The sequence below is a fragment of the Amphiprion ocellaris genome, chromosome 2 (genome assembly GCF_022539595.1).
Source record: "Amphiprion ocellaris isolate individual 3 ecotype Okinawa chromosome 2, ASM2253959v1, whole genome shotgun sequence".
Taxonomy (NCBI): domain Eukaryota; kingdom Metazoa; phylum Chordata; class Actinopteri; family Pomacentridae; genus Amphiprion; species Amphiprion ocellaris.
The window spans coordinates 2,728,079-2,755,020 of NC_072767.1; the positions used below are offsets into that span (position 1 = coordinate 2,728,079).

A 26,942-nucleotide genomic window follows, 5' to 3' on the forward strand; every position below is an offset into this window, starting at 1 on the left:
CATGTTTCCAATTCTACATACAAAACTTGCACTTGGAAAATTGTGCAGATATTGATTTAAGTTAAATAATCAAAAAAATTTACTTTTGTGTTTTTTGTTTTTTTTTTTTAACGATTTATGGCATTATAACTGCACCATATTCATATGAATATAAAACATATTAGAGCTCTCTGTACTTCTAGCCATGGTTGTGCTTTTTCTATAGAGGTGCAGAGCTTTATACTGCAGTAAAGCATGAGCCCAGAGAGTTAATGAAAATGTGACAGGAGCAAGAAAAAAAACTCCCTCTGTAGTTCAGAGGCTTAATATACTTCTTAACCCTGAAAGACCCAAATACACAAAAAAATGAGAAAAAAAAAGAATAAATGAACCAAAGCAAAAAAACAAACAAAAAAAACCCGAATATGAGCAAAAAATAAAGAAAATAAAACAAAAAAATTAAATGTGCATAAATATATATTTTTTTAGCAAAATATATATAAAAATACATAAAATATAATATATAAATATATAGACAAAAATAGCAAAAAATCTGTGAATAAAATAAAACAAATTCTCTCTCTCTCTCTCTCTATATATATATATATATATTTAGTAAAATGTATATTAAATATATATTTTAAAATATAAATATAGTTTATTTTTAATTTTTTTAATATATGAATAATAGAAGATAATAATTAAAAAAAAATAAAACGTATTTTTGCAACAGTGCAGGGTTAAGTCAAAATGTCACTGACTAGTAAACAACTGAATCCGACTACAGAGCAACTTTCTGCAGAATATGACAACAGTGAGATTTTCAGAATCATGGAGCAACATCACAGGCTGGATTCAGCCCCATAATAAACTGCTCAGCACGTGTTATCTTTAATTAGCTTCCTAATTAGAATAACATCAGATTGTTTTCTCAATAAATTCAGCTACACAATCAGAAATAACAGTTTTTGCTTAGCTTGGCTGCACTTTCTGACCAGATTACCAGATGATTACCATAAAGCAGCGCATTTTTAGAGAGCAGTGGCTCCCTGTCTGTTTGGTAACACCTCAACCTCAAGATAAAACCAGTGATAAATGGTTGTTGGTCACACCAAGCTCAGTGCCTGTGGTTCTTACCGAGTTTCCAGGGCTGCCGTCGCTGTACGTCTCTGTTTTGGGCTCCACAGCCAACTCAGCATCCAGGATCTTGTCGACGGGCATGTCCTCGTTAAAACTGCTGGTAGACTCCACCTCGTTCTCCCCTCGCTCCTTCCCCCGCTGCCTCTCCTCCTGCACCGCTGCACAAACACACACAAAAACAGACTTTTAAGGTCAAATAAACCAAGATCAGCATCTTCCACCATCAAATGCATGATGTCAGGAGAGTTCAAACTCGGCAGACAGCATTAAAAGTCTCACTTCTGACTGTAAACACACAGTGAGATTAATTATGTGAACCAAATGAATAGTCAGTTAAATGGAATATGAAATGTGACACAAACCAGCACCACAATCTCCTAGATCCAAGATAATGATAGCAAAAACTGCAAAACTATGACGTGTTAAAACAGTAAATCTATTTGAATGGTTAATAATAATAAAGATGCACTTTCAGATTAATTACTAGAAGCTGATGTGTAGTTAATCATTTCACTGGAACATGAATTGTCACAATTTTTTTAAAAAAAGAGGCAAGTATCTGAATCATAACTTCTGAGAATCCAAGATAATGACACCAAAACGAAACCATGACATGTTGAAACAGTCATTAATCAATTTGAAGGACTGATAATACACATAATTAACATAATTAAATATATAATGATATAAAATAATGAAATACTGTGTTTGATTTTTTAAAGTTTTTTCGCTTGCTGCTGCTTGTTTACAACTAAATGCCTCTGAAAATAGTCACATTATAATTAAAAAACAAAACAAAAAAACACATCTTCAAAGTCTTCAGTTGTTATATGTATAATGTTCAGTATATGATCAGAAAATAATGATTAGGACAGTCTCAAGATGCACTTTAAGGTTAATTACTAGAAGCGAAAGTGTAGTTAATCGTTTCACTGGAATATAAAATGTCACAAATTTCCAAAAAAATGTCAAATATCTGAATCACAACTTCTGAGAATCCAAGATAGTGACAGCAAAAACATGTAAACCTAAAGATATCATCTGTTCATTATGTATTTGAATGACTAAGCAGGAATCTCTTGCGTTCCCAGTCGTGTGCAACCTTCTCTCTTCATGCCCATCGCCAGGCACTTCTGGTAGCGACAGTATTGGCAGCGGTTTCTCTGGCGCTTGTCGATCAGGCACTCCTTGCTGTCTCGACACGTGTAGGTGAGGTCTTTACGGACGGTTCTCTTGAAGAAGCCTTTGCATCCTTCACAGCTGTACACACCGTAGTGCTTTCCTGCACACAACAACACAACATCAGCACGGCTTTGAAGCAGATGGTTTCCGGCTGATGGATGCAACTTTGGACTGTGGGTTTATAGATACAACTTTAGGGTTTGTTTTGTACAGCTTCACATTAAAAAAGCAACTTGTAAATGCACTGACAACAGAACAACAAAGAGCTTAAAAGCGGCAGTAAACTTGACACAAGTGTTTGACAAGTCACCTTGAAAGCTGACAGTCTTTGTGTGTTATCTGTCCTCAAGCAGGTGTCGATGTTTGCAGTGAGTGGGAGGTAAATCCGTCCACCTCCATCCTCTAACATTACCTGAGGAACGGTCTCCACAAATGGCGCAGATGTGCTTTGACATCCCCCCCGGGCTCGTACACTGGTAGTTGATGTTTCCCATGCTCTGCAGGCCCGGCGGAGGCTTGATGTCCTCCGAGCTGCTCACACTGTTCATAGAGTTCATCTGGGGATGACAGGAAGACACACCAAACAACGGAGACAAAGAGATGAAGCTGAGGTGACCAGAGCTGAGCAGAGCAGGAGGCAGCAGAGTGGAAGTGAGAGGGAAGTTTTCTCACAGTCTCATGACACTCTCTCCCTTCCTCTTTTGTCTCATTTTGTCTTCCGCTTGTTTCATTTTTTTCCTCTCGCTCTCCCCACCCACACATTATTGTGAAAATGTCTCAGGGTGTGATCACATGCTCGGTCAGTGGGAGGGGCTGAGGCCTCTGAGGCTTGTAATTCAGGTTTTTAATGTTTGTTGACAGGGAGAGGCGAAGACGAGGAATCACGTGTGCAGAAAGAGCAGTTTGGAAACCCAACAGCAGAGGGCGGTCGTGTAGAATCTCATCAAAGTCAACTTCTTTTTTTCCCCCTTTTTTATTAGGATTTATGGCATTGTAACTTCATTGTCCTGCTGAGTAAACATTTCTGAGTGCTCTCTGCTCCCATCGAGGTGCAGGACTTTATAGTGCAAGGAAAAATTAGTGATTTAAATTATGATAGGAGGAAAAAGCAACCAGAAACTTGCTTGCTTGAGGTTCATAGAGTTGTCTTATTTTGTGTACATTAGGGTAACATCCCAGACTTGTCAGGAAATGGCAGAATGTTGCATATGTGGATTATTATTACCTGAAATGAGAGTCCTTTGTCTTTTTGTTTGAAAAAAGACAGACAACTCGCGGTTCTTGTGATTATGGAGGAAATCTGACACACTGAGACTTCCAAATAATGCAAACTATATACCCAAGTCCTTGTTTTTGTCTCATGATTTATGGCACTGTAACTTTGTTGTCCTGCTAAGTACACATTTCTGAGAGCCCTCTACTTCCATAGAGGTGCAGGACTTTATACTGCAGGGAAAAAATAGCGATTTAAATTGTGACAAGAGCAAAAAACAATCAGAAACTTGCTTGAGGTTCATGTTGTATCTTTGTCTAAGGTAGGATAAACATCCCAGACCTGTCACTAAATGGCAGAATGTTGCCTAGGTGGAGGAGAGGTTTTTTTTTTATCTTTTTGTGTAAAAAATGACAGAGAACTCGTGATTCTCATGTTTGTGGAGGAAATTTGACACACTGAGACTTCTAATTAATGAAAAATAAAAGCCCAAATCCTTATCTTTTAAGCATTTTCAGATACTTATGATGGCATCCCAGGTGATTTCACATAAAATGCACACTTTAAATTAATATGACTGATGACATCCTACAATATGGGTCTCATAGTTGACCTCAAGGAGCCCCAGTGAGGAAAACTGAGATTCCCATCTACTAATGAATGAAAGCCTCTGAGAACAGGCCTGAAAGATCAAGCAACAAGTCGGATTTCCTTTACCAAATGCCTCTTTATCTTATCATCATTTCGCCCTTTGAGCCTCACGAGACGCACATTTGAGTAGCATTTTTTTGGTTTGCTTGTTTGTGTAGTTGTTTATGTGCAAACATCTGCACCCCCCACTAGAAACACTGACCTACATATGCCCTGGTGTCCTATATATTTGATGCAGCGTGACATATAGGACATCCTTCCCACAGTCACCTCAGGCTCTCCCTATCACTTATTTACAATGTGCACTCCTCTAATGGCAGACTGAACTCGGGACTCTGCGGCTGTGACCTTACAGCTGAGGAAAGGTTTTACTCTGTGACGTCTTTTACTTTTCTCTGCTGGTCTTCTGTGCTGCCACCATGCCGGATGCCCTGCAGTCACAGATACTTAAATGAGCATTCATGCAGTCAGCGGTGAGTCAGTGGCGAGCAACGATTCCCCCTCAGCGTACAGTAACGACTTCACAAATAATTACTTTCACGCAGACTGAAAAAAAAATAAGTCTTTCGATGCAAACAGTTGTTCAGACAAAACGCTGCTTCGGACAAATAACCCACTGCGGTTGTAAAAAGAGCTACAAGCACTGTGTATGGATTATTGATGCATCATACATTCTTTATTCAACACATGCTATGAAGAACATACGACATCATACATGCAAGATTTACTTGGACCTTTAATGGGTCAGACATGCATCTTTGTCGTTTAGTAAAATCTGCACTCTACAAACTTTTAAAAGGTAAAGAATTAAATATCGTTTTCACTTTGAGGCAATTTAATATTAAGAAAACTAACAAAAAAGGCAACATGAGGAACGTAAATACAAGTATAGCTGAAAGAATCAGTCATTTAATGGGTTTGTTGGGCTAATTTGGAAGGATTTAGGTTTAAAAAATCAAGGACTAATTAATTCTTTAGAAAATAATTGCACTAAATGCAAATAATTCAAAGTCTCAATGCAAAACTGAAAGCCACTGATGCATAAAAACAGCACTTAATCAACTGGAAGGGTAAACAATAAATATATCTTTTTTTTAAATCGTTTTCTCTTGCTGCAGTTCCAGATTTGATAACAACCAAAGGCCTCTGTAAAATAGTCATTTAATGGGCTTGTTGAGCCAATGATTAATGATTCAGTTTAGAAAATTATTGTCTAATTAATTCTTTAGGAAATATTAGCACTCAATGCAAACAACCTGCAGCCTCTATGCAAAACTCAGTCAGTGATGTGATAAAATAGGCATGAATCTATTTCAAGGGTTAATAATATACATAATATATATATATAACCATAGAATAACTAATTAATTAAATTTTTGAAGTATTTTTGCTTGACACGGTCTGTTCACAACTAAAGGCCTCTGTAAAATAGCCATATTATAAGTTAAATAAACAAAATATTTCATTTTTCAAAATCAGTCACCATCTGCAGTTATAAATATACGTGTCGTTTCTGGACTATAATCAGAAAATAATGATTAGGTTGGACGTACAACTACAAAATAGTTTTCATTCAGGAACTATTTAATTTATTGTTCAGAAATTTTAAAAAAATGCACAATCAGTGATGTAAAAGCAAATACAGCTGAAAGAGTCAGTCATTTAATGAGTTTGTTGAACTGACGATTAATAATTTAGTTGAGAAAATTATTGACTAATTAGTTCCTCAGGAAAATACACAAAAATGAGAAACTGAAGCCCACTGCCTCTATGTAAAACACAAAGTCAGTGATGTATAATATGCCTAATATAATATAAAACCATGTAAAATAACTAAATATTTCATTTGTTTTCTCTTGCTGCTGTTCCAGATTTGTTTTGTCATTTCATGGGTTTTTGGGCTGATGATTAGTGATTTAGAAAATCTTGGACTAATTAAATCTTCATGAAAATACACAAACAAAACTAATTGAAGCCCACTTTCTCCATGTTAAACTCAAAGCCAGTGATGCATAATGTACCTAATATAATATAAAACCATGTAAAATAACTACATTTTTAATATGACTTTTGAATGTTTTATCTTGCTGCTGTTCCAGATTTGTTTTACGATTCAAGGCGTCTGTAAAAGAGTCGTAATATGAGTTGAAAAAACAAAATACTCTAATAATCACTGTAAGTCATAACCTTCAATTATGAATATGCATATAATAAAAATGAAAATAATGATTAAGTTGGATCTACAACTAAAAAATAGCTGTCATTTGGCAACTACTTAACATTGAGAATAATAAAAAAAAAGCCAAAATCAGTGATGTAAACGCAAATACAGCTGAAAGAATCAATCAATCATTTCATTGGTTTGTCGGCTGATAATTAATGATTTAGAAAATCTTAGACTAATTAAATCTTCATGAAAATACACAAACGAAACAAACTGAAGCCCACTGCCTCGATGTTAAACTCAAAGCCAGTGATGCATAATATACCTAGTATAATATAAAACCATGTAAAATAACTACATTTCAAACTGGATTTTCTCTTGCTGCTGTTCCAGATATGTTTACAAGTAAAATACTCTGTAAAATAGTCTTATTTTCAGAAAATACTGAGTAGGTTGGACGTACGACTATAGGATTGAATTTCAATGCTACTGCTGCTGCCTGTGAACTCCAGTTCACCCATGTAAAACATACGAGATGCTGCTTGACACGATGACCTGCTGGCGGCTCGGCCACTTTGCTGTTGGCGAGCAGTGAAAAGACAGTTACACCACACAATCATATTAACCCAGAACGTCCCTGTAGGCCCGGATCTATACCATGATTGAAGCAATGTGTATCATTGTCTGATTTGCCCCGCAGCACTGGCCTCGATCCGGCCTCTGAAGCACCACATGTATGGGAACATGCGTGTTTTCTGTTTGTGCAGCTCGGCCTTGCAGGGTTTGTAGTTCATGCAATGCAGTGAACCGCTTACAGAAAGCAGCTGCATTAGTTGTCCCTTTCAGACTTGTGTGCCATTTATTACTTGTGAAATCTGACAAAATGCAGACTCACTAAGAAAGGAGATGTGTTGGGGTCACAAATGGCTCCAGTATAATAGCTGTAATGTAAAAGTGGGCGTTGATTTGTGGAAAAAATAGAAAGAAAATGTCAGGAAAAGAGAAGGAGGAAACCAGAACAAATGGGGTTGCTCTCCCTCTTTTCAGTGATCCATTACGGGGCTAATAGTCTGACTGCATCTGAAGTCGTCCCCTTGCATGACAGTAGTAATTCAGAGCTCAGGCATGACCTTTAGGGCGAGAAATTTAAAGGTCAGTAGAAGGGTAGGAGAGCGAGAGTAAAGCCAAGGTATGCCAGCCAAACACATTGGATATGGGCAACCTTCAACCTCCGCTCTGCTCGTTGGGAGATTCCAAGAAGCAAAGGCACATGACAAACCAAAGAACATGATAGCTTAACGTGTGTGGACCTTCGCCAAAAGCAGCAGTCATACGAAGTAGTAGCTGTAATTAAAACACGTGTCATTCTGGATACTGCAGGCCACATTAGAGCATGTTATTATAACTAATCATAAACCCTATTAATGTTCGGTCCAAAGGTGTAGTCTCCAGCCATAAAACATCAAATTTAAGCCACAGTGGGAGGACAGATTTTAGACAATCCTTTGTTATCTCGTGACAATCGAACACCCTCACGTTTCCTCACCTGTGGACTACCGAGCGGTCCGAAGTTCATGTTGGGAGTCGACTGCAGCGACACCGACGGGGAGCCCAGAGACGACGTGATGACGGGGTAGGGCGATGCCAGGCCGTTCATCGGCGAGCCCAGCGTGGACATGGAGGACGGCAGCGGCCTGGAGGTGCTGATGACTGACGGGTGGCCCACCATGCCGCCCATCGACGGAGGATGGATGTGAGCTGTACTCATCGGCCCTGTAGAGTCTGGACAAGAAGGAAGCGTGTGTTGAAAAGAAATGAGCCGCATAAATTTACGCCTACACAGTCAAAGGCATCTGCGATAACACATTTTCTGTCTTTGTGGAGCTCGTAAATATAACTACAACTGTGAGACAGAGATAATCTGTGAGATCTTTGTAGGTGTTGGGTTGTACTGCGTTATATTTAAAGGTACTTCTGATACTGTGTCCAACCACACTTAACACCAAATCTTCTTAGCTGGCTTCATGATTTACCTCCTAAATTGGAAACTTTCTGTCTCATATGAAACAAAATAATGAAAACAAGTCAATGTTCAAATTTTATGCAAAATAAAAAAGATTTTTAGGTTTACACGTTGTAAAAACAACACTGATGTATTGTGTGTATTGTGTATAGTGTGTAGCATTTAATTTCATGTACTATGTCTCATATTTTCTTTTCTCAGGTGTGATATTTCAGTTTCATTTGCAATATTTCATTATCATGGGTAACATTTTATTTCCATTTGCAACTTTTTGATGACGTGTGCAATATTTCACTTTCATGTACTGCATTGTGAATATGTGCAATATTTAATTTTCATTTAATTTTTCATTTTTTAAATGTTTTCTCATTATCATGTATAATATTACATACTATCCCCTCATAATTGCCAGCAATACTTTTTACTGTTCTATTCTGACCTCATTTAAGCTCACTCATTTCAGTAATGTAACTTATGTCTTATTGCTTTTTATTTTTTAGATGCTGCATTTTTTGTCATTTTTTTTTCTGAGCAATATTTGGCACAAGAACTTGATGAAAAAAGTTTTATCTTATCTTTGCTTCTTTACCCATACTGAAGAAAACTAACAGAAACAACGTTAGCTTGCCCTGTTTCTGGCCAAATGATAGTCGTTTTAGCTCTGCTTTGGTCTCCACCATCTCCTGACGGTAGTATCTGAATATTTAACAGCTAAAGGCTCCACTAACTTGGTTTGTTTGTAATTTGGTGCTGAGCAGATCATTTTAGTGTGTTTTTATCTGAGAATTTTACCCGAAAACAACTGAATTTTACCTGGTGAGAGACTGAGAGTGAACCTGAATTATAAATTTAGAGTCCCTAAAACCAAAACAATGAGATAAGGATGTTATAGAACTGAATTAAGCAGAACCACATAATTCTGAGAGTGTTCTTAGTGGATTTGTTAAGATAAGTGATGCCTTTTCCTCAACATTTAGTCATGTGGTCTGTTGTTAATATATTGACTATGGAAGCAATAAGACTGAATAAATATGCCACAAAATCACACTTTACAAGTGATGCTGACAAAAAACAACTGCATTTTTGATGTAATTTCCTACACGCACATTTACAAGGATCACACCAGGATCAATGCATGCCTAAGAATTTACTGTTGACCAATAGTGTAATGTGTCTTTATGCTATCAGAGTTGTGTAAATGTGGCTACACCGACTGAAGTCCATCTGATTTTGGTCGCAGGGTGCTGACTTTGCTTTGCATCCATTGATGTAAACTGACAGGCTGGCATTTACATACATGAACTACTTAGAAAAGCTGTCAGTCAACTGGGTAACGGGGCGTGGTGTGTAATTTCATGCATGTGTTGTAACTGTGACAAATTTTAGCAAATGCCGCCATACAGTACAGCCTGGACCGACATGTACTGTACACAGAGTTAATATCTACAAATGTCACAGATGAAACAAGCCATAACGTCTCTGGGCTGCTGCTGGTGACTCAACGAAAAGACGAAAACGGGGTTTTCTTGAGTAAAATGTTACTGATGAGGAGTGACATACCGTCATGCAAACGTTTGTTTTAATCCACAGAAGCTGGTGTTTGTGTGCCGCCGCTGTCCGCCCACCTTTACACTCTCATACACAGTGTGATACTGGGCCCAACGCCACTGTTCCCCGTTAAATGTCACATTCCTGTGTCCTGCATGTGTGCGAAGGTGGGTGGAGGCGTGATGTGGACACACAATGAACAGCGGCTGTGTTTTAGTTTTTCATTAAATCTGGCAAATAAAGGCAATTTTAATTGTCTTTTTTAATCACAAAGCCTCACTGCGTTCCCAGAGTTCATTGTTTTTAGAGAGAATTTTGGTTCAGTTTGTCTTGTCCAGCAGACAAAACTGAAGTTCTTCCTTCCTTGAAAACACATTTTGTCTGTAAGGTCCTTTTGCCACTAAAAGTCCAACAGAAATGAGCCAAAATTGCTTTATTGATCATTTATCCTCATGAATTAACATTGTGTCTGCTTCAGATATTAAACGTGAATGAGTTACTCTACCTTTGCACAAGAGTAACATTTTCTATCTGCATCATAGAGCTGTAACAATTAGCCAATGAACTAACCTGATTAAATGTTATAGCTGCATCTAATTCATTGGTTTAAACTATTTAAATGTCAACTTTTGCTTTTTTCTGTTTTCTCATGCGATAGTAAACTGAACATATTTGGATTCAATCAAACAAAGCAAAACATCTGAAATCTGACATTTAAGAAATTCTGGTATTTTAGAATGTTTTTTTGAAATTTTTCAGACCAAAAAGCTGTTCAGTTATTGGAGAAAATAATCTGCAAATGAATAAATAATGAAATAAATCAAGTGTGACTAAACTTTATGGCTGTAGTCTCCAGGCTGGCTTGTCAATTACTTAGTCAATATGCTCTTAACTGGCCAAATTTTCATTTGTTGATTGTTTTCAAAGGATAAATAAATGCTACATTAAAAATTTTCCAGGATTAATCCATTATTTTTGGTGACAAGAGGAAAAAAATTACCCGTGAACATGCATTTGAACTTGCTGGGCCTTGTGGCGACTGCTACATCTAATTGTTTTTTTAAACATTTTCTGAATGATTACTCGTAGTCTGCTCCAAAATAAAATAAAACTCACACCATGTCAAAGAAGTTGTCAGTGTAGCTGCAAATTACTGTAATGAATAGCCAAAAAGTAGACTGAAAACTCTGCAAACAGAAGTGTACTTAGAACATCTCAGCATCCAACATGTCAGACCATATAAACAGTAAGAATCCAATCTGTTTTTAGGAATCGTGAATAAGGGAGAGTCTGCTATCATTTCAGTGTAAAATAATTGATTTAATATACTGCAAACACTAGCCTTGTATGCTTATCCATGATTAATTTAAGCTAATAAGGCTAGTAGACAGAGTGTACAGTGGCAAACTACAGATAAAGTGCAGAAAACTAGTCTGAAGAGTTCAACAAGTACAACTTCAACCAAGATTTTCTTTGCTTGACCACTATCTTCTTTTGTTCTTTCAATCTGAAAACTCACTACTACAGACTTATTTTGTGTAATAATCTGGGTGTTTGTCATCACTGAATGCTGTTATATGAATTCTACACTCATCAACACATGCTTTTTAAAATTATAAACTGCATTTGCAAGAAATAAAAGTTCTGGATCAAGAAAACGACACACTTACCTTCTGTTCTTCCTGCTTCTGCTTTTCCAAAACTCGTATAATAAGTGTAACATTTGGGCGTGAGTGGAACATTCCTAAAAATTAGACCATGCTGTCATTTATAGCTGCAGTTTGGTTTCTAAATAAAGTGCCTCTTTAATTAAAATAGTTCTCATTTTGAATTGTGTGTATCATTTACTTTGCTACTGTTGTTTTTTTCTGGAGATGCTTCACTTTCCCACTTTAAAGGAAATATACGAATAAACACGAAACCTGCTTTTTTATTATGTGATCTGAGGAAAATGCTGACACTGAAATGAACTCCATAGAAAATTTGTTGGGTCTTTCTTGCCCAGAGGCAGCAGTTGTCCCAGGAACTGCTCACAAAGACTTTTTCAGTCTGACTGCTTGTTAACAAACAGCTTGTGCCTGTCAAGTTTGCTAAAGCGACTTCAGTTTTGAAAAAGTGCACAGAACAACTTGCTAAATGTCTTGCAATAGTTTTGAAATGCTGCTCTCATACTTAACCTCTGGCAGCAACTGGGCCGACATTAGTTTCTCCTCCACATTTAAAAGGAGACTAACACTTTAAGCAATAAAAGACAGACGCTTTCGTATTGGGAAACAGAGGGGAATGTCATATTGCCTCCCTGCATGTAGCCCTTTTTTGCATGAGGACACTCTAAAACACAGCTGGTCATTCACTCCCTCTCTGTATGCCAAGGAACAGATGTTGTGCAACATCCTGTTTAGCATTGAGACTATAGCCTCCACCCCCATTTTCACTCGCCCACTTTCTCCAGCCCTCCATGAGTGATCCCTCGCAGGCAAAAAATGTATCGGGCCTCCTTGTTTCTTTCTGCCACAGTGTTGACTGAATACAAGAGCTACACAGAGTGCATTAAAACAAGCTTTAAAATCATTCAGCTCCTCATATTTTACACTCAGCGGCTGCAGATGGAACAAAATGTGCTACCTAGATTTAACTCCAACAATGGTGGGAGTGTTTTTTTGGAGTGCGTTTTCATCCCAGTCAACAAGCTTATGTAATAGATGACCACTGTACAGCATGTACCGTGTCTGATTTTGTGCACTGACCCCTCTCTTTATGTGCATGACAAATTCCCCTTTGGGGTTCGTAAAGATCCATTCTATTCTGGTGCTGAGGAGGGGATACAGTAACAGGGGCTATCATCACTCCAGCTCACAGTTTGGCAACGTGTGCTAGTCGACATGAAGATAAACATGTATCTGGATTGCAAAAGGTGACAAGAAGAAGGCGGCCATATGGAGGGGTATAGAAACAGAGAAAAGGGCAGATTGGTGATGTAGACAAGTAACTTGAAGAGAGCCTGCAGAATTTCTGCATTTTTAAAGAAGCAGAAAAGCTTTTCAAGTATTAATCATCCAAAACGAGTCCTATAACTTCTCAAACATGAGAACTGAAAGTGCAGTTGTATTGATACACATCATCCCCCCCCAAAAAAACAAAAAAAAAAACAGGTAACAGATTTAGAGATAGTCAGGAAGCCAGAATTAACCGATAAGTTTAATGCTAAAAATGTTATATTATTATCATTATATTGCCATAAATCGAACATCTTTGGCCTGCTGGTTGCACAAAACAAGCCTCAACATCCCCTTTCGCTTGAACTTTTGTTAAGAAATGTGTGCAATTCTGAAACTATTAAGTGATGAAAGTGTGTTTTAGCTGCAGTCCTGCTTGAACCCTGACGGTGCAAATTTCCTGTTTGTCTCGAGACAGGAACTGTAAAACATAACCTGCATGTTTGAGACGATACCAAGTGCAGTTCGTTCGGAGCCGAGAGTCTTCGTGGCTGTAATACACCGGGGAGAACAAAAGCACATGGACAGTCAGCTGGTGAGATGCCTAAATGGGAATGGTTGGCGAGGTGAGCATGCTTTGTGAAGGGAGTGTGTGTTTGTGTGCGTGGAAGAAGGCCAGCATGTTCAGCGGAGGAAGCATAAATGGGCCCAGAGCGGCTCAAAGGGGTCTATCCTTGAACAACCCGCCTCAACCGGCTGTTCCATCGCCGCTCTATGTAAATCACCTCCATACAAAGAAGGAATGCAGAGCGTTGTCACAGGTTTCACAGCAGAAAACCGCACGAGAGCAAACACCGGGAGGTTCTCCACAGATAGTCTAATAAACGTATCATCACAGCAGAATTCACAAAGAATCAGCTTCCTGTCAGTCTTTATTTAAACTCATGCACTGCTCCAGCAATTCCAGCATCTGTTTGAGAGCAAACAACCAGACAGAGCAGTGAAGGGCACCTTTGACCGCTGGCGTCGCAAATCAAAGGTCGCCTGTTGCCAAACTCCTAAACCAAGTTCAAAAGAGTTTTCTGTCTGCAGCAGTCTAGCTACACTGATCCCAGAAGTTACTGCGTGGAGGAGATGGAAAACTCAGTGACCCACAAATTACAATTACACATGGCCCCTAAAATCAACACTTATCCTGATAAATCACAGCAACTTGGACCAATAAATGTTAAAAAAATACAGTTTTTCATCTCTGATATGCTTGACATGTGAAAGCGTGACTGGTTTGCTCAGTGTTGTAGCTTGTTTGAATATGAAGCTATGGTATTCAGACGTGGTCAGCTTATTCTTCAGGCCTTAACATTGAATCACATAAATTATGTACAAAAAAAAACTGAAAAACTTGCTGCTTATTCCTGTTTTGCAAAACTGTTAATATACATTTATTTCTGATTTTGAGCAAATATTTCAACAAAACAAACAACACTCTGGTCCACATTTTTCCTGACTTCTTCAAGACTAACCATTTGAGCAGATCAATATTGGAAATAATTGTCAGCTGGAGTCTCACTGTAACCTCCAGTGCAAACAATTCCAAATGATCTTGTTTCCAAGCATGCAGAGAATAGCCAAATCCATAAATGTACCACTGTGATCTGATGATCAGCAGGTTGAAGGAAACATCACAGACCACAAACCCTCTAAATCCCTTGCTGTTAATTACTGCGTCGTAACTGGATGGAGCGTTCCACTGTGTGGTAATTCAATAAGACCATGGCCCACTAACTAATAATATCTCCTGTCTGGAGAGCAGACCAGCACTGGGAGTGTACAGTTGAAGGGGGGGGGGGGATAAGTGACTGGGGTGGGAGCAGCAGATCCACTCCTGAACAACGACACAAGCTTCAATATCCATCAGATTAGCCGCTGCAAACAAGAATCTCCAGCATGTGCATCGATCCGGTTGATACTTGTGTTTATGTGGGTTTGCACACGTCTGTTTTGTGTTTATGCAGAATCAGTGCATGCTCTCTTATCCATGTGTGCCGCTGATAGTGCTGTGAACGCATGCCAAAGAACCAGAATGCATCCTAACGTAATCAGCCTGCGGAGCTCATCAGATAGAGCAGACATGTAATTAAGAAATCTCCTCGCTGCCAGCCCCGCTCACTTACGCTGGCTGAGAACCCTCACATCCACTCCCCACTTCCACCCCTCGCGTGCACACATCCTCACACTGGCACTGAAAGAGAAGAGAGAGGGGAAAAAAATAGACAAATCTTCTGCGCACACCAGCACAAAATCACCACCCTTTTAAACATTCATTTCTTTGCTAAATGAGGTTGATGTCTGATCAATTGTATCAGTAAATCCTCTTATCCCTGGGTAAGTATCTGCAGCTCAGCAGGCCAGCTGTCAAGAAGGTGGGAGGCTGGGGGGGAGGAGGGGTGGCGAGGGGAACGGAGCCAGAGAGGAAGGAAGGCAGCGACGGAGGGCGAAATGGACGGATGGATGGATGGAGGGACGGCTGGATGGATGGAGGGATGGGGGAGGACGCTGGCTGTCCCGCTTCCCTCCCTCAGCGCTCACATGATCCCGACACCACAAACCCCTAATCTGTGCGCCTGGCTGAGAACATTAGATAGTCAATTGAGAAAAGCCCCTGTTTATTTTCTGCACAGCTTTGATTTAGGAGATAGAAATGGTTACTGGTGAGAGAAACAAATCAAGATATGCTCGGCTGTTACGTAAACAGCAAACTGTCCAAAGCTGATTCAAGGACACCTGTTCCAGTTTCTGACAGCTTTGGAGAATGTAGCTCATGTCGTCGTATGATGTACAGATTTTATGGCTGCACATCATCCCTCTTTTGGTGAAAACATAAAAGAAGTCTTAAAAAAAGTTTGTTTTTCCCAACAACTTGAGCACGTGAACTTCTGTGACCCACATGTTTTGCCCTGTAGAAACCTCTAGGGAACTCTCACACAGTTCTCCGAAAAAGAAAAGGAATTAACTCTGCCTCCTCTTTCCTCCGAGTTTCGCAATAGCATAGATTCAAACAAGCAAAATAAATAGCTAGATGTGTCTATAAAGCACATATCATATCACTGTTTGGCTGTATGTAGGCCACAGCTCCGGTGTCCTCACATCCACAAACACAGACTCGTCGGTGAGATACTTTTTACACAGAGGTAAGAGAGGATCGATGAGGAGCCCGGGGCTGAGACAGGGGACGAGATAAAGACTGTTTTGCAAGTGATAAAAAAGTTTGGAACTTAAACAGCGAGAGCTAACAAAGAACAGGCTGACCAAGCAGTCCTGGAAAACAAACAAACAGCTGCACCGAAAGGCCCAATGCGGATCGAAGAGGATGATGATGAGATAACTCAAAGTAGTTCCTAGAAGTCATCTTTCGCTGTTACAGGGGGTCATGGAGGGGTATCTGCAGTCAACACAAACACACATACACACACGCACATACACACAAACGCACATACACACACACACAAGCACGATCCAGCTCATCTCATGCTGTGACCCAGTGAGTGTGACCATGGCAACCTGACCTCCAGACCTGTGGCCAGATCCTAGAAAGCCAACCACACTTCACAATCAGCTTATTAACCAAAGTTACCTTGATGTTAGTCTTGCAGTAATGCAGCATGTTCTTCACTGGCAAAAAATTGAGAAATAAGAAGAGATTAAATTGGAAATTCTACGAAACAGATTAAGTAACAATGACTAAAGCAGTGACAAGACGAAGCGTCCGGCCTGCAGACATAAGAGCTCTGCAAAGCCAAATGTTTAAGATTTAGAAGCAGTGTTTACCATGTTCACTGTCTAAGTTCAGTAGCTGCTAATATTAACACTTAACACAAAGTACACCTGGAGCTGATTGACAACAGTTTTGCAGGTATTGGATCAAAGGTATTGGATAAACTGTCACATTGAGCTGTTGGAAGTAAGTGCTACGTGTGCCTCATTTCATGGTACTGCTTATTATATCGCCTTCCACAACATATTACAGTTTCCGATTGATTCCATACCTTCTAAAAAAGCACAATGTCAGAATCAAGTTGTGAGATCTCAAAAAATATGCACTTCATATTTAACTCTCATCATTTTATGATGCTAAACCATAAACTAATATTTGTCTCAATTAATCAGCATAAAAGACAAATCGTTTGCTTTGAGTATTTGATCACATTTACATTAGTGGTTGGAATCATGCAAAATGCTGTATGTTCCAGGATCTGTTAAACCATAGTCCGATTGTCCATCCATCCATCCATCATCTATACACCGCTTAATCCTCACTAGGGTCATGGGGGGGCTGGAGCCTATCCCAGCTGACTCAGGTGAAGGCAGGGGACACCCTAGACAGGTCACCAGTCTGTCACAGGGCTACATACAGAGACAAACAATCACTCTCACATTCACACCTACGGGCAATTTAGAATGATCAATTAACCTCAGCATATTTTTGGACTGTGGGAGGAAGCCGGAGTACCCGGAGAGAACCCACGCATGCACAGGGAGAACACGCAAACTCCATGCAGAAAGATCCCAGGAAAGCCGGGATGCGAACCAGGGATCTTCTAGCTGCAATGTGCAGCCCTAGTCCGATTGTATTTTTAATTTTTTTTCCATGAATTACTCATAATATTAAATACAGACTAAGCACTGAAGTACATTTTGCATTTCATCACCATTACTGAAGGCTTAGAATAATATGGATTTAATCACAGCTGTGTCGAATGTCCTGCTGTGCTCTTAGCAGAGGGACCAGAATAGAAAAAGCTGACCCTCCCATCATGAACATACAATACAACATGTGGACCGCCGCTGAACGTACTCTTCTCCCACAAAGGAGAAGCTGGAGACACTTCTCTGAATGACACTAGACCACTAGAGTGCTCCACTATACACGCTTTGCACAAATATCCACATGCACAAACAGTGAAGCCACTTAATAGGCAAAATACAGCATGTCTTCAAGGCAACTCACGTCAATACCTTCTACACGTGTTCAGCAAAGAGGAAAAGAAAAAAACTCATCTGTGAGAGTGTTGATAGAAGGATGCTGGGTGACAGAGAGCAGACACAAACAGAGAGAGAAGGCAGGACGGAGAGCGACTAATAGGAAGGGACAAGTGCTGCGAGTTAAACAGATAGTGAAGGACAAGGCAATGAGAGCTGGAAGCATCCTTTTAGGTTGACTGGCATCCCCGCTGACCACATCTGAGGCCTCAAGTGAGTCACAAGCTCTCGATTCTAACGTGCAGCAGTAAAGCCTTGATCCTGTCACAACTGCTTAAAATGATCCAATGATTTTAAAAGCATGAACTGAGCTGTTAGCGGCAACCAATGTCACCAAATCTGCACTGAGACATGCGATTCAAAATCCGCACAAGATATGCATCCCAGTGAAGATTATATATAATTCAGAGGGAACAATGCAGACTCTAAAAAAGGTCAACAGACTGGGGAAATAAATTTGAACTAACTTGATCAAAGAGTGCACAGGGATTAGAGGCATTACTGTAATGCATCTGTGCAGCACTAGCTTTTAGTACTCAATCTTCACTTGTGGAAAAAACCACAGAGCAACAGTGCTGCAGTCCATTTTCAACAACACACACACACACACACACACACACACACACACACACACACACACACACACACACACACACACACACACACACACACACACACACAGAGCAAAGACAAAACCCAGGTACTCACAGTGACCATAACCTATCTCCCTCCCGGGGCTGCCTCCAGTTGCAGGTGATGCTACGGGTTGCCACATTCTTTTTAAGGTGACGCTGGCCACACGCCAGTCGCTCAGGACCAGGTGTCAGACTCGAGCGTCAGCTCAGCGGATGTTCAATCAACCACTTTTCAGGACAGGACAGGAACTGAAGGGTCGGCGTGGAGAGGGAGGGGCGGGGCTGGCTTGGGGGGGAGGCGTCGGCAAAGAGCAAAAGAGGCGGAGTCCAACCGGCGCCGGTTATAGGATTACCCAGATTATCCTTCCCCAGAGATCAATCCCACAGGAGCTGTTTGCTGCCCGACTGCTGCACAAATCAGCTCTTCCACCGCCCACTCAGCTCGTGTCTCTGTCTCTGGGAGTCAGTAAAACTATCTGCACAGAGACACCTGTTGTAGTGCCATGACCAGGGCGTCTACCACAGGAGGGTTGGGGGGGGGGGAGTGAGCAAGGTCACGGTGGACGGGGTCACACTTAAGAGTACAGTACAACCAGAAGTCTCCGATTACTCCCTCTTAAAAGGATCAACACTGGAGAGTGTTGGAAAACAGTGTGAAGACACTGATGTAGTGCTCAGAGTTTTCTATAACATCAATACCACTCGTGTATTTGAGATTATTTGCCACAGATTCTTAAACCAGTAGAGTGTTGAGAAAGTAGGTGACAGGTTGAATCCAGAGGCCAAAGAATTCTCTCTTTTATCTCCCGGAGAACATCTGTAATCCGCCTCCATGCTAAGAAATAACCATGCATTCCTAATGGTATTGTTGAGTCGCCTGTGTGCTTGTGTTTGCATGTTTGTGTGTTTAATAAGTGTTATAGCATTCCAGGAAGTCAGGAATTGTCTTTTTCAATGCTCTAGGATGGCCAAGATAACACGTCACAAAGCGAAAACCCAGATGCAAACACAGGCCAAAAATATACCTTAAAGGCGATGAGGAACAATACATGACAAACCCTGAGGGAAGCTAAATAAACTACAAAACCCATGCAGAGATCGGATTCAATAGCGCTTGTTGCAAGACTGCATCTATCACAACTGGCTTTTAGAGAGAGTGATACTGCGGTTTCACTAAAACAAACTGCAATGCAAAAAGTAGGAGTTCAATCTTGATAATCACAGATGCAGCATGAAGTCTTGGCCCGTGAAGTATGTCATATTATCATCACCAGAAAATAGCCTGATCCAATAAATGCGAAATTGACACTTATTTTAGTCTGCAGCTGTTCCTTTTAATATATCCTTCCATCCTATCGAATGCTCAGCCTGTTCTACGCTTCCAGCCTTCGAAACAGACATTTGCATAGAAATATGGTGCTAAAAACCTGAGAAGCCTTCCTTGGCATGCATGCATCTATTTTACTTACATGACTCAACAGAGCTTTCTTGTGTAGAGCACCTGCATGTGACCAGATCAACTGTCTATACAGGCCTCGAAGGAGAGCCACGAGTAACCATATCCCCTCAGTGACAGTAGCTGGGCAAGAGAGTCGGCACAAGAAGAAGGGAAGAAGAAGAAACGCTCGCCTCCCCTTTCTGATTAACAAATCCAACAGGGGGACATTAAAATAATGCAGTCCTTCCTAAAATCATGCTGTGATATAATAGTGTGCCGTGGCCCACATAAAACACACTGAATTAACCCTGAGAGCCATAATTAGCAATCATAGATGTAACATGGATTGTGAAGATAGGGGAGGAGGATAATTGGCAGCCCTAAATTTAGGGTACATTCTTAAATGTTTAATCTGAACTTCTAATAATCTAATCAGCATACTTTCATCTCAGGAGGAAAGTCTCTCCTTATGTCCTCGTCTCGCTGCCAGCAACGGTTCTAGACAGCATGAAGGGCATGAGCATGTAACATATTTAGCTGGATGGACGTTTGGAGGGAAAAAAAGCAGCTGAAAAGAAGAAACGAGGAGGATAAGAGTGTTTTTTTTCTAACAATAATGCGAGTGGGTACACTACACACTTAGGTACATGGCGTCAGATAGGACGCACGTATAAAAATAGCCAAGCGCGATTTACAGCATGTTCTTCAGGTCTCTCAATGGGGGGTTTAATAATATCTAATGTACTTTGCTGGTACCTGCTGCTGCTATTTGTGCTCCTCTGGGACAAAGTGTGCCATCAACAACTCTTTATCTCGTCACTTTCTGAGTCATAAATCTTACTTCGTCAATCACATTTCTATTTATGGTGTTAATGAGTTCGGTGAGGTTTAAACTTTCTAATCATGTACTTGTTTTAGCTCCGCATGTAGGGCTGCAACAAATGATTATTTATATTTGCTTATCCGTGTACTGTCTTACAGTAAAGCCGTAAATCATTCAAGAAGATGGTAAATGCCAATTACAAATTTTAAGCTCCGAAGATGATGTTTTTTCTATGTCCTTGCTTTGTCTGAACAACAGCAGATATTTCATTTACACTGATATACAACCAGCTGGAACGAGAGTGTTGTTTTGTCTCATAACGTACATTAGGCATGTTTACAGTCTGCAAAATTGCACACCGCACTATAAACTTCAGCATTTTAATACAAATATTACATAAATTTAGACTTTTCTTCTTCTAATCCTCATTTTAAAGCATATTTTTCATTATTATTATTCATAGCACAAAGGATACAATGCTGTGTATTTGGCAAAGAAAATTTCTGAATCTTGAACCAATTACAACATAAATTCTATCATGAAGTAATCGGGTAATTTTTCCAGCACTGTCTGAGTATATTAGGATGCTATGACATTCTGCCCTCTAGAAATCATTGTGCAAATGCTTCAACAGCCGTAGATCTGCGTGTGCAATATTTGATGGAAAATAGAGCCATGTACCGAGCTGCTATGCTTTACAACTGACAAATAAGTTAAACACTCGAAAAACAGATAGATGGTTGATCTCAGAGGGATATGTGCATGTTCAGTGCATGCAGAATGAAACGTCTTGTGCGTCTCTGTTGTCACTGCATAATTAGCGAAGAAATAGCTTAATTCGTCTCCTAACCAAACACTGCTGCAGCACATGGGCCTTTCAAGGTTCTCTGCTTGATTAAAGCTGGAATTAAATCAAGGCTTTGACCTTTTTCACTAATGACTAATTACTGGCAATTAGCCCAGGGAATGGCCTCCTTACGCCCCTTCTTTTCCCTCATCCTGCTCTCACAATCAAGCGCCCACTTGCACAAGATGAGCGGGACTATTTTGCACCAAGCACACACACTCAATCAAAAGCGCCTCGGAATAAACCCATTGTATGTACTGTGTGCTAATGCAAGCACCGAGGCATTTGAGGTCACGAGCTATAGAATGCCCGAGCAAATACCTGCAGAGAGCCACACCCTCTCCTGGTTTGTTTAATTCTGCAGCGGTGGGCGGGGGGACGGATCTGTATCTTAAGAGAGCTGGTTTTAATGACTTCACACTCAAATAGCTCAGCCCACATTCTTCAGGTCACATGCTACCACAGTCACATTTTGCCGTTCGACGAAATATGCATTTAGAAGGTTTGCATATTTGTGAAGTATAGACATGGGTGTGTGGCGCTCTCTGCTTCTGTATGTGTGCTGGGAGGTGAATCATTGACCCCTGACAAGTAATGAGAGTTCACATCAACTGGAGTGACCTCTTTCCCTCCATTACCCCCCCTTTCATTTTTTTCTCCCTTCACTTTCCTAATCCCCTTCTTCTTCTTCTTCTTTCTGTCATGACTTCCCCTGATCTGCAAGCTAAATAAGGAATAAGTTCTCACTGTCAAAAGTGGTAAAAGGGTGCTCGTCAGCTTGTCTGGAATCACTTCCACTGACGGAAAATACGAAAAAAAAAATGCTGAAGTACCGAGAGAGAAAAATGCTGATTCTACTTCTAAGCCCTGGGCAGGCCTGCATCGAACCTGCTGAAACATAACATGTCTGGGAAAAGCTGAGGAGGAGGAGGAGGTGGATCACAAAGCAATCCGCACATAATCACCAGACTGTTTTTTTTTTGACTTGCCTTAGCTTCACGCTTATGACAGATTACACAGGGTGACCATTTAGATATGACTGCTGTTTGTGGCCCTATTTTCATATGCGCTTTTGTGTGGGCTGCTGATGCTAAAATACACCGTAAATCACCAGCTGTGAGCCAACACGCAGACAAAACAAGACTTGGAAAGATCTCCCAGTCAGTGGTTGCGGTGTTCGCTCAGCTTGGTGGCTTTACTGCCAATGTTCATCAAGTAAACGCAACAAAAGACCTAGATTCAAGCGATGCACCCACTTTTGGAGCCATGAAACTTGTTCATATTTTCTACGCTGTGAAGTACTTTTGCAAAAACATGCACAAATATCGAGTGCTATCCCAGACTGCTAGCGTTTGTGGGGTAGTGGGAAAGCTGCAACAGCATTACTGTGGCATCATAATGGGATGACAGAACTGTCCACTGAAACCAAAATGAATCAAATTCTCTGAAAGGCGCAGTTTTAAATGGCACACTGGAGTTCTGACATGGAAAAGCATAACTCACGCGAAAAGTTGGACATGTCTGCTGAAAGATACACTCGTTTGACTGTCATATCTGCATAAATCTTGGATGCCGCTACAGCCTGATCAGAGACAAGAAAGCCTGTGCAGCCCTGAGGGACTGAGCTGTTACTTCTGTACACTGTGGGTTTCCCTCTACATACTCTCCCATCCAGATGTCTCCGTCATTCCCCAGGGAGCCGCATTCATTATGGAAACAATTTTCAGGCCCTTTCCAAACGGTGCTGAGAAATCTGCGATAACCTAAAGAGGCTGCTCAGTTCTGCCTTCAAAGACCGGCTTTACTTGTCTCCTTGTAATACCCCATCATTATCCTTAATTTTCCCACACACAGATCTGGTTCAGAGGCACATGGTTGTTTTTCTTTTACTGCGGCTGTTTAACAATCAATGTATCACTCAGAGAGAACAAAAACATCACATGATAAGTGATGCATATAGTGTGTGACTAAAAAAAACTCATTTCAACATCATTTAAAAGCTTCAGTTTGCACTTGTGTAAGTAGTGTGCTGCAGACTCCAGGTCATCCCATTTCCTCCTCTCTGTGGATTTGTGGCTCACAAAAGGGGGATAATAGAAGAGAGCCATCAGCTTGTTCAAGGGCAAAGTAAAAGAGTGAGAGCTGAGTTCAGCTTTACTGAGCAAAAAAAAAAAAAAAAAAAAAAAAATCGCATCATGCTGTCATCCAGCTGGACAGACTGACCAGGGCGCGTCTGACACTCATTTCTACCACAAAGAAGCTGTAAGTTTGTTCATCATCACAAATCCGCCATTCCTCCGTGCAGTTCCATGCACTTCTCTGTGGATCTGACCACCATCCCAGACCAATAAATTGCGTTTCTGTCTCAAACAGTTTAGCAAGAGACGCGCGACAAGCACCATAAATTACATAAGCGCAATTAAAGTGCCAACCTCTGACCTTGCCTGACCGGCACAACCACGATCACCTGACTTTTTTTTTTTGTGGCAATGACCACATCGTTTGATCAACCAACACACTTGCGATGTATAATTTTGTTTCCAAGAGTAGCACAGCCAGCCGGATTCGCTCGCAGGCGGGAGTCGGTGGTTTAAAGTCCGCGGACACTTTGGGAGAGAAGACGCCATGAAACAGTCCAAACAACAGGCAGCAGCGCACAGACGAACACAGCAGACACACCGGGCCGCGGACGGATCGCTGGAGCTACTTACTGAGGTGTAAATATGGATCATTGCTGTCCATACTGGGCGAGTTGTTGCGTCGATTTCCTAGAGTCGTTGCTGCTCCGCATCCCAGCGCATTCCTCTCCCAGCCCGACTGAACTGAGCAAGGCGGCTCTACACGGGGGCCCAGCGAGGGAGGGGGCGGCAGAACAGGGCTTCTCCCAATGACAGCAGTGGTCGATATCAAGCTCCGGCACGATCATGACGAAACATCTCCTGCACTGGCACCGTGTTGCAATGTTTCCACAGCAATGGCAAAAAAAGCGAGAAACAATATTAAAAGGCTGCCATTTTTTCCCCTAGTTAATCTGAGAAATGTCCATTAAAAACAAGCCAGTGAGTTTATCAAGGAAATGCAAACAACACAGTCTTTTGGCCTTGTGTCGGAATGAGATAGCGCCACTACAGATATTACCAGTTTGATTTACCCCTGATGATTATATTTTAACAATATGTAGGGTAAATCCTTCCTTTTTTGGGATGTGAAAAATGGCAGTAAAAACGTCTGACCATCAGTCTGAAATGCTAACTAACTGACTTAAGCTAAAACCATAATGTCATAGTAGCTTGTTGTAGCAGTAGATAGTTAGCAAAATAGCTGACTATTTAAAACAAATACCATTATGCCATATTAACGTGCTGTAGTGCTAGTTAGCAAGCAAACCAGCTGAGTTTCCATTAAAGTCATAACACTATACTATATTAGCTTGCTGTAGTGCTAACCTGCAAGTAAACTAGTTAAGTTTATGTTAAACTAGTAATCTTATTCTACATTAGCTTTCTGTAACAAAAGATAGCAAGTAAAGTAGCTGACGCTTTGTTAAACTAATTACATTACACTAGTACTAGTGTACGGTAGCACTAGCTTGCTAGAAAATTAGCTGATTTCAAACCAACATTGCATGTTTGTTTGCTGTATCACAAGCTAACTAATAAACTAGCATATTTCAAACCCGTTATTACACTATGTGTTTACTAAAACACAAGCTTAAACCACTGTGCTACAGTAGCCTTCCATGACTAATTTGCTAACAAACTAGCTGACCTCATCTTAAACTAATAACATTTTGTAGGCTGGCTGTAGCTCTGGCTAACCAACAAACTAGCTGATATAATGTTAAACTAGTAACATAAAGCCAGCTAGTTTGCTAGCTGACTTTATGCTCATTTAGCTATAATATGCTATATTAGCTTGCTGTAGCACTAGCTAGCCAGTTAACTAGCTCACTTTATGGTAAACTAATAGGTAGTTTGCTAGCTATGTCTATGCTAATTTAGCTGTATTATGGTATATATATGCTGTAGCACTAGCGAGCTGCCCTTTTCCAAGATTTTACATTTAATTTTATGACAACAAAGTTGTAGTCTGTTATGATTTAACTGCCTTTTCAATTTGCTCAGTTAAGCATGCCTCTTGTATTATACTGATAATATATTTATTTTTTATAGAAAATACACATTGTTCCTAAGAGGGGCGTCTTACCCAGTTTACAGTTTACTGGCCTACACATTGGCCTAAATTGTCACATACAGATTATGATCACCTACTGTTGATGCAGTTCACCACAATCTGCAACAAAGCTCTGAACAAAAAAAAATCTGTCTCACAGCTTTTATTAATTCAAAAAAGTTTCCTCATTGTTTAAACTTGATTAAATCGATGAGAATTTCAAATGCAAAACAGTTTTTAGTCTCCTGCCGTTCTTCTCTGAGGGGATCTCTCCTGTGTTTACCTAATTGTTAGTGTGAGTCCAGGTCTGGGTCCCCCCCCGGAGTCCCCCCACACCCCTGCTCAGAGTGCGGGGTCATGCAGGGGTGAAGCTCCCCTTACCTCAGAAGGTTATTCAGGAGTCAAGCAGCACTGACGAATTCACAGTCCTGAACTGCAGAGCGAGCAGACGCTCCGTCAACGCCCGGGCCGCTGACCACTCAGCGGGCCTGTGGGCCTGCCCCGCTAATGGGACAAGCACCCCGGCTCCACCGTCCTTGTAACAGCAACCCATAAAAGAGCACAGGAGGATGCTAACCAAGACAAATGGCATTTTTTTCTCAGCTCATTCTACACTAATCAGAGCTTTTCATTTGTTATGGCCTTGCGCCAGCCCCTCAGCCGCAGCCTCCATTAGGGCCAGATAACGTATAAATTCATTAAAGTCAAAGAGGGACATTAAAATGGTCATTTGTCAGATCTCTCTTTGTGTGTCCCTAATGGTGGCACATGGTTCAAGGCATTGAGATGATTTCGGTGGGGCTTTTTTCTCTCTCAGTGCATGAGGGGGACGTGGGAACTAGAGAAAAAATGTATGTTTTCTCTGGATGGCAATTTGAACTTTCTCAAATTTTTGTGGTTTACATTTTTAAAATATTTTCTGAAGTTAAATGTACAATATCTAACATTTGCTACCCAAAACCACCCTGTATTTTATTTTTATTTTATTTTCATTGAGTCGTAATGTTATTTATTTATTCACGTTGATATTATTTTTACTTAAAAGTTGATTTCTTTTGCCTAATTATAGCAAATGTTTTATTTGGGTGATTATCTAATCCATCCATCAACTTCAGATTCCTGCTCCCCACTACCACCACCACTCCAACAC

At 40.5% G+C, this 26,942-nt stretch overlaps 1 protein-coding gene across 3 annotated transcripts in view; it reads right to left on the minus strand.

Moving 5' to 3' along the window:
- rxrgb (retinoid X receptor, gamma b) overlaps window positions 1–24,490 on the minus strand; it is a 32,706-nt gene extending 8,216 nt beyond the window's left edge. Inside the window, exons 1-5 of one of the 3 annotated variants that reach the window (XM_023277553.3) lie at window positions 24,331–24,490; window positions 7,876–8,111; window positions 2,714–2,858; window positions 2,222–2,401; window positions 1,117–1,277 (exon numbers count right to left, since the gene is read on the minus strand). In XM_023277553.3, the coding sequence (XP_023133321.1) occupies window positions 1,117–1,277; window positions 2,222–2,401; window positions 2,714–2,858; window positions 7,876–8,111; window positions 24,331–24,361 (753 nt within the window). In that variant the 5' untranslated portion in view covers window positions 24,362–24,490. Of the gene's footprint in view, window positions 1–1,116; window positions 1,278–2,221; window positions 2,402–2,713; window positions 2,859–7,875; window positions 8,112–15,010; window positions 15,081–18,584; window positions 18,749–24,330 lie in introns of those variants that run through there. The other 2 variants (XM_035951642.2, XM_055017896.1) reach the window with 2 other exon arrangements.
- Between the last annotated feature and the right edge of the window lie 2,452 nt (window positions 24,491–26,942).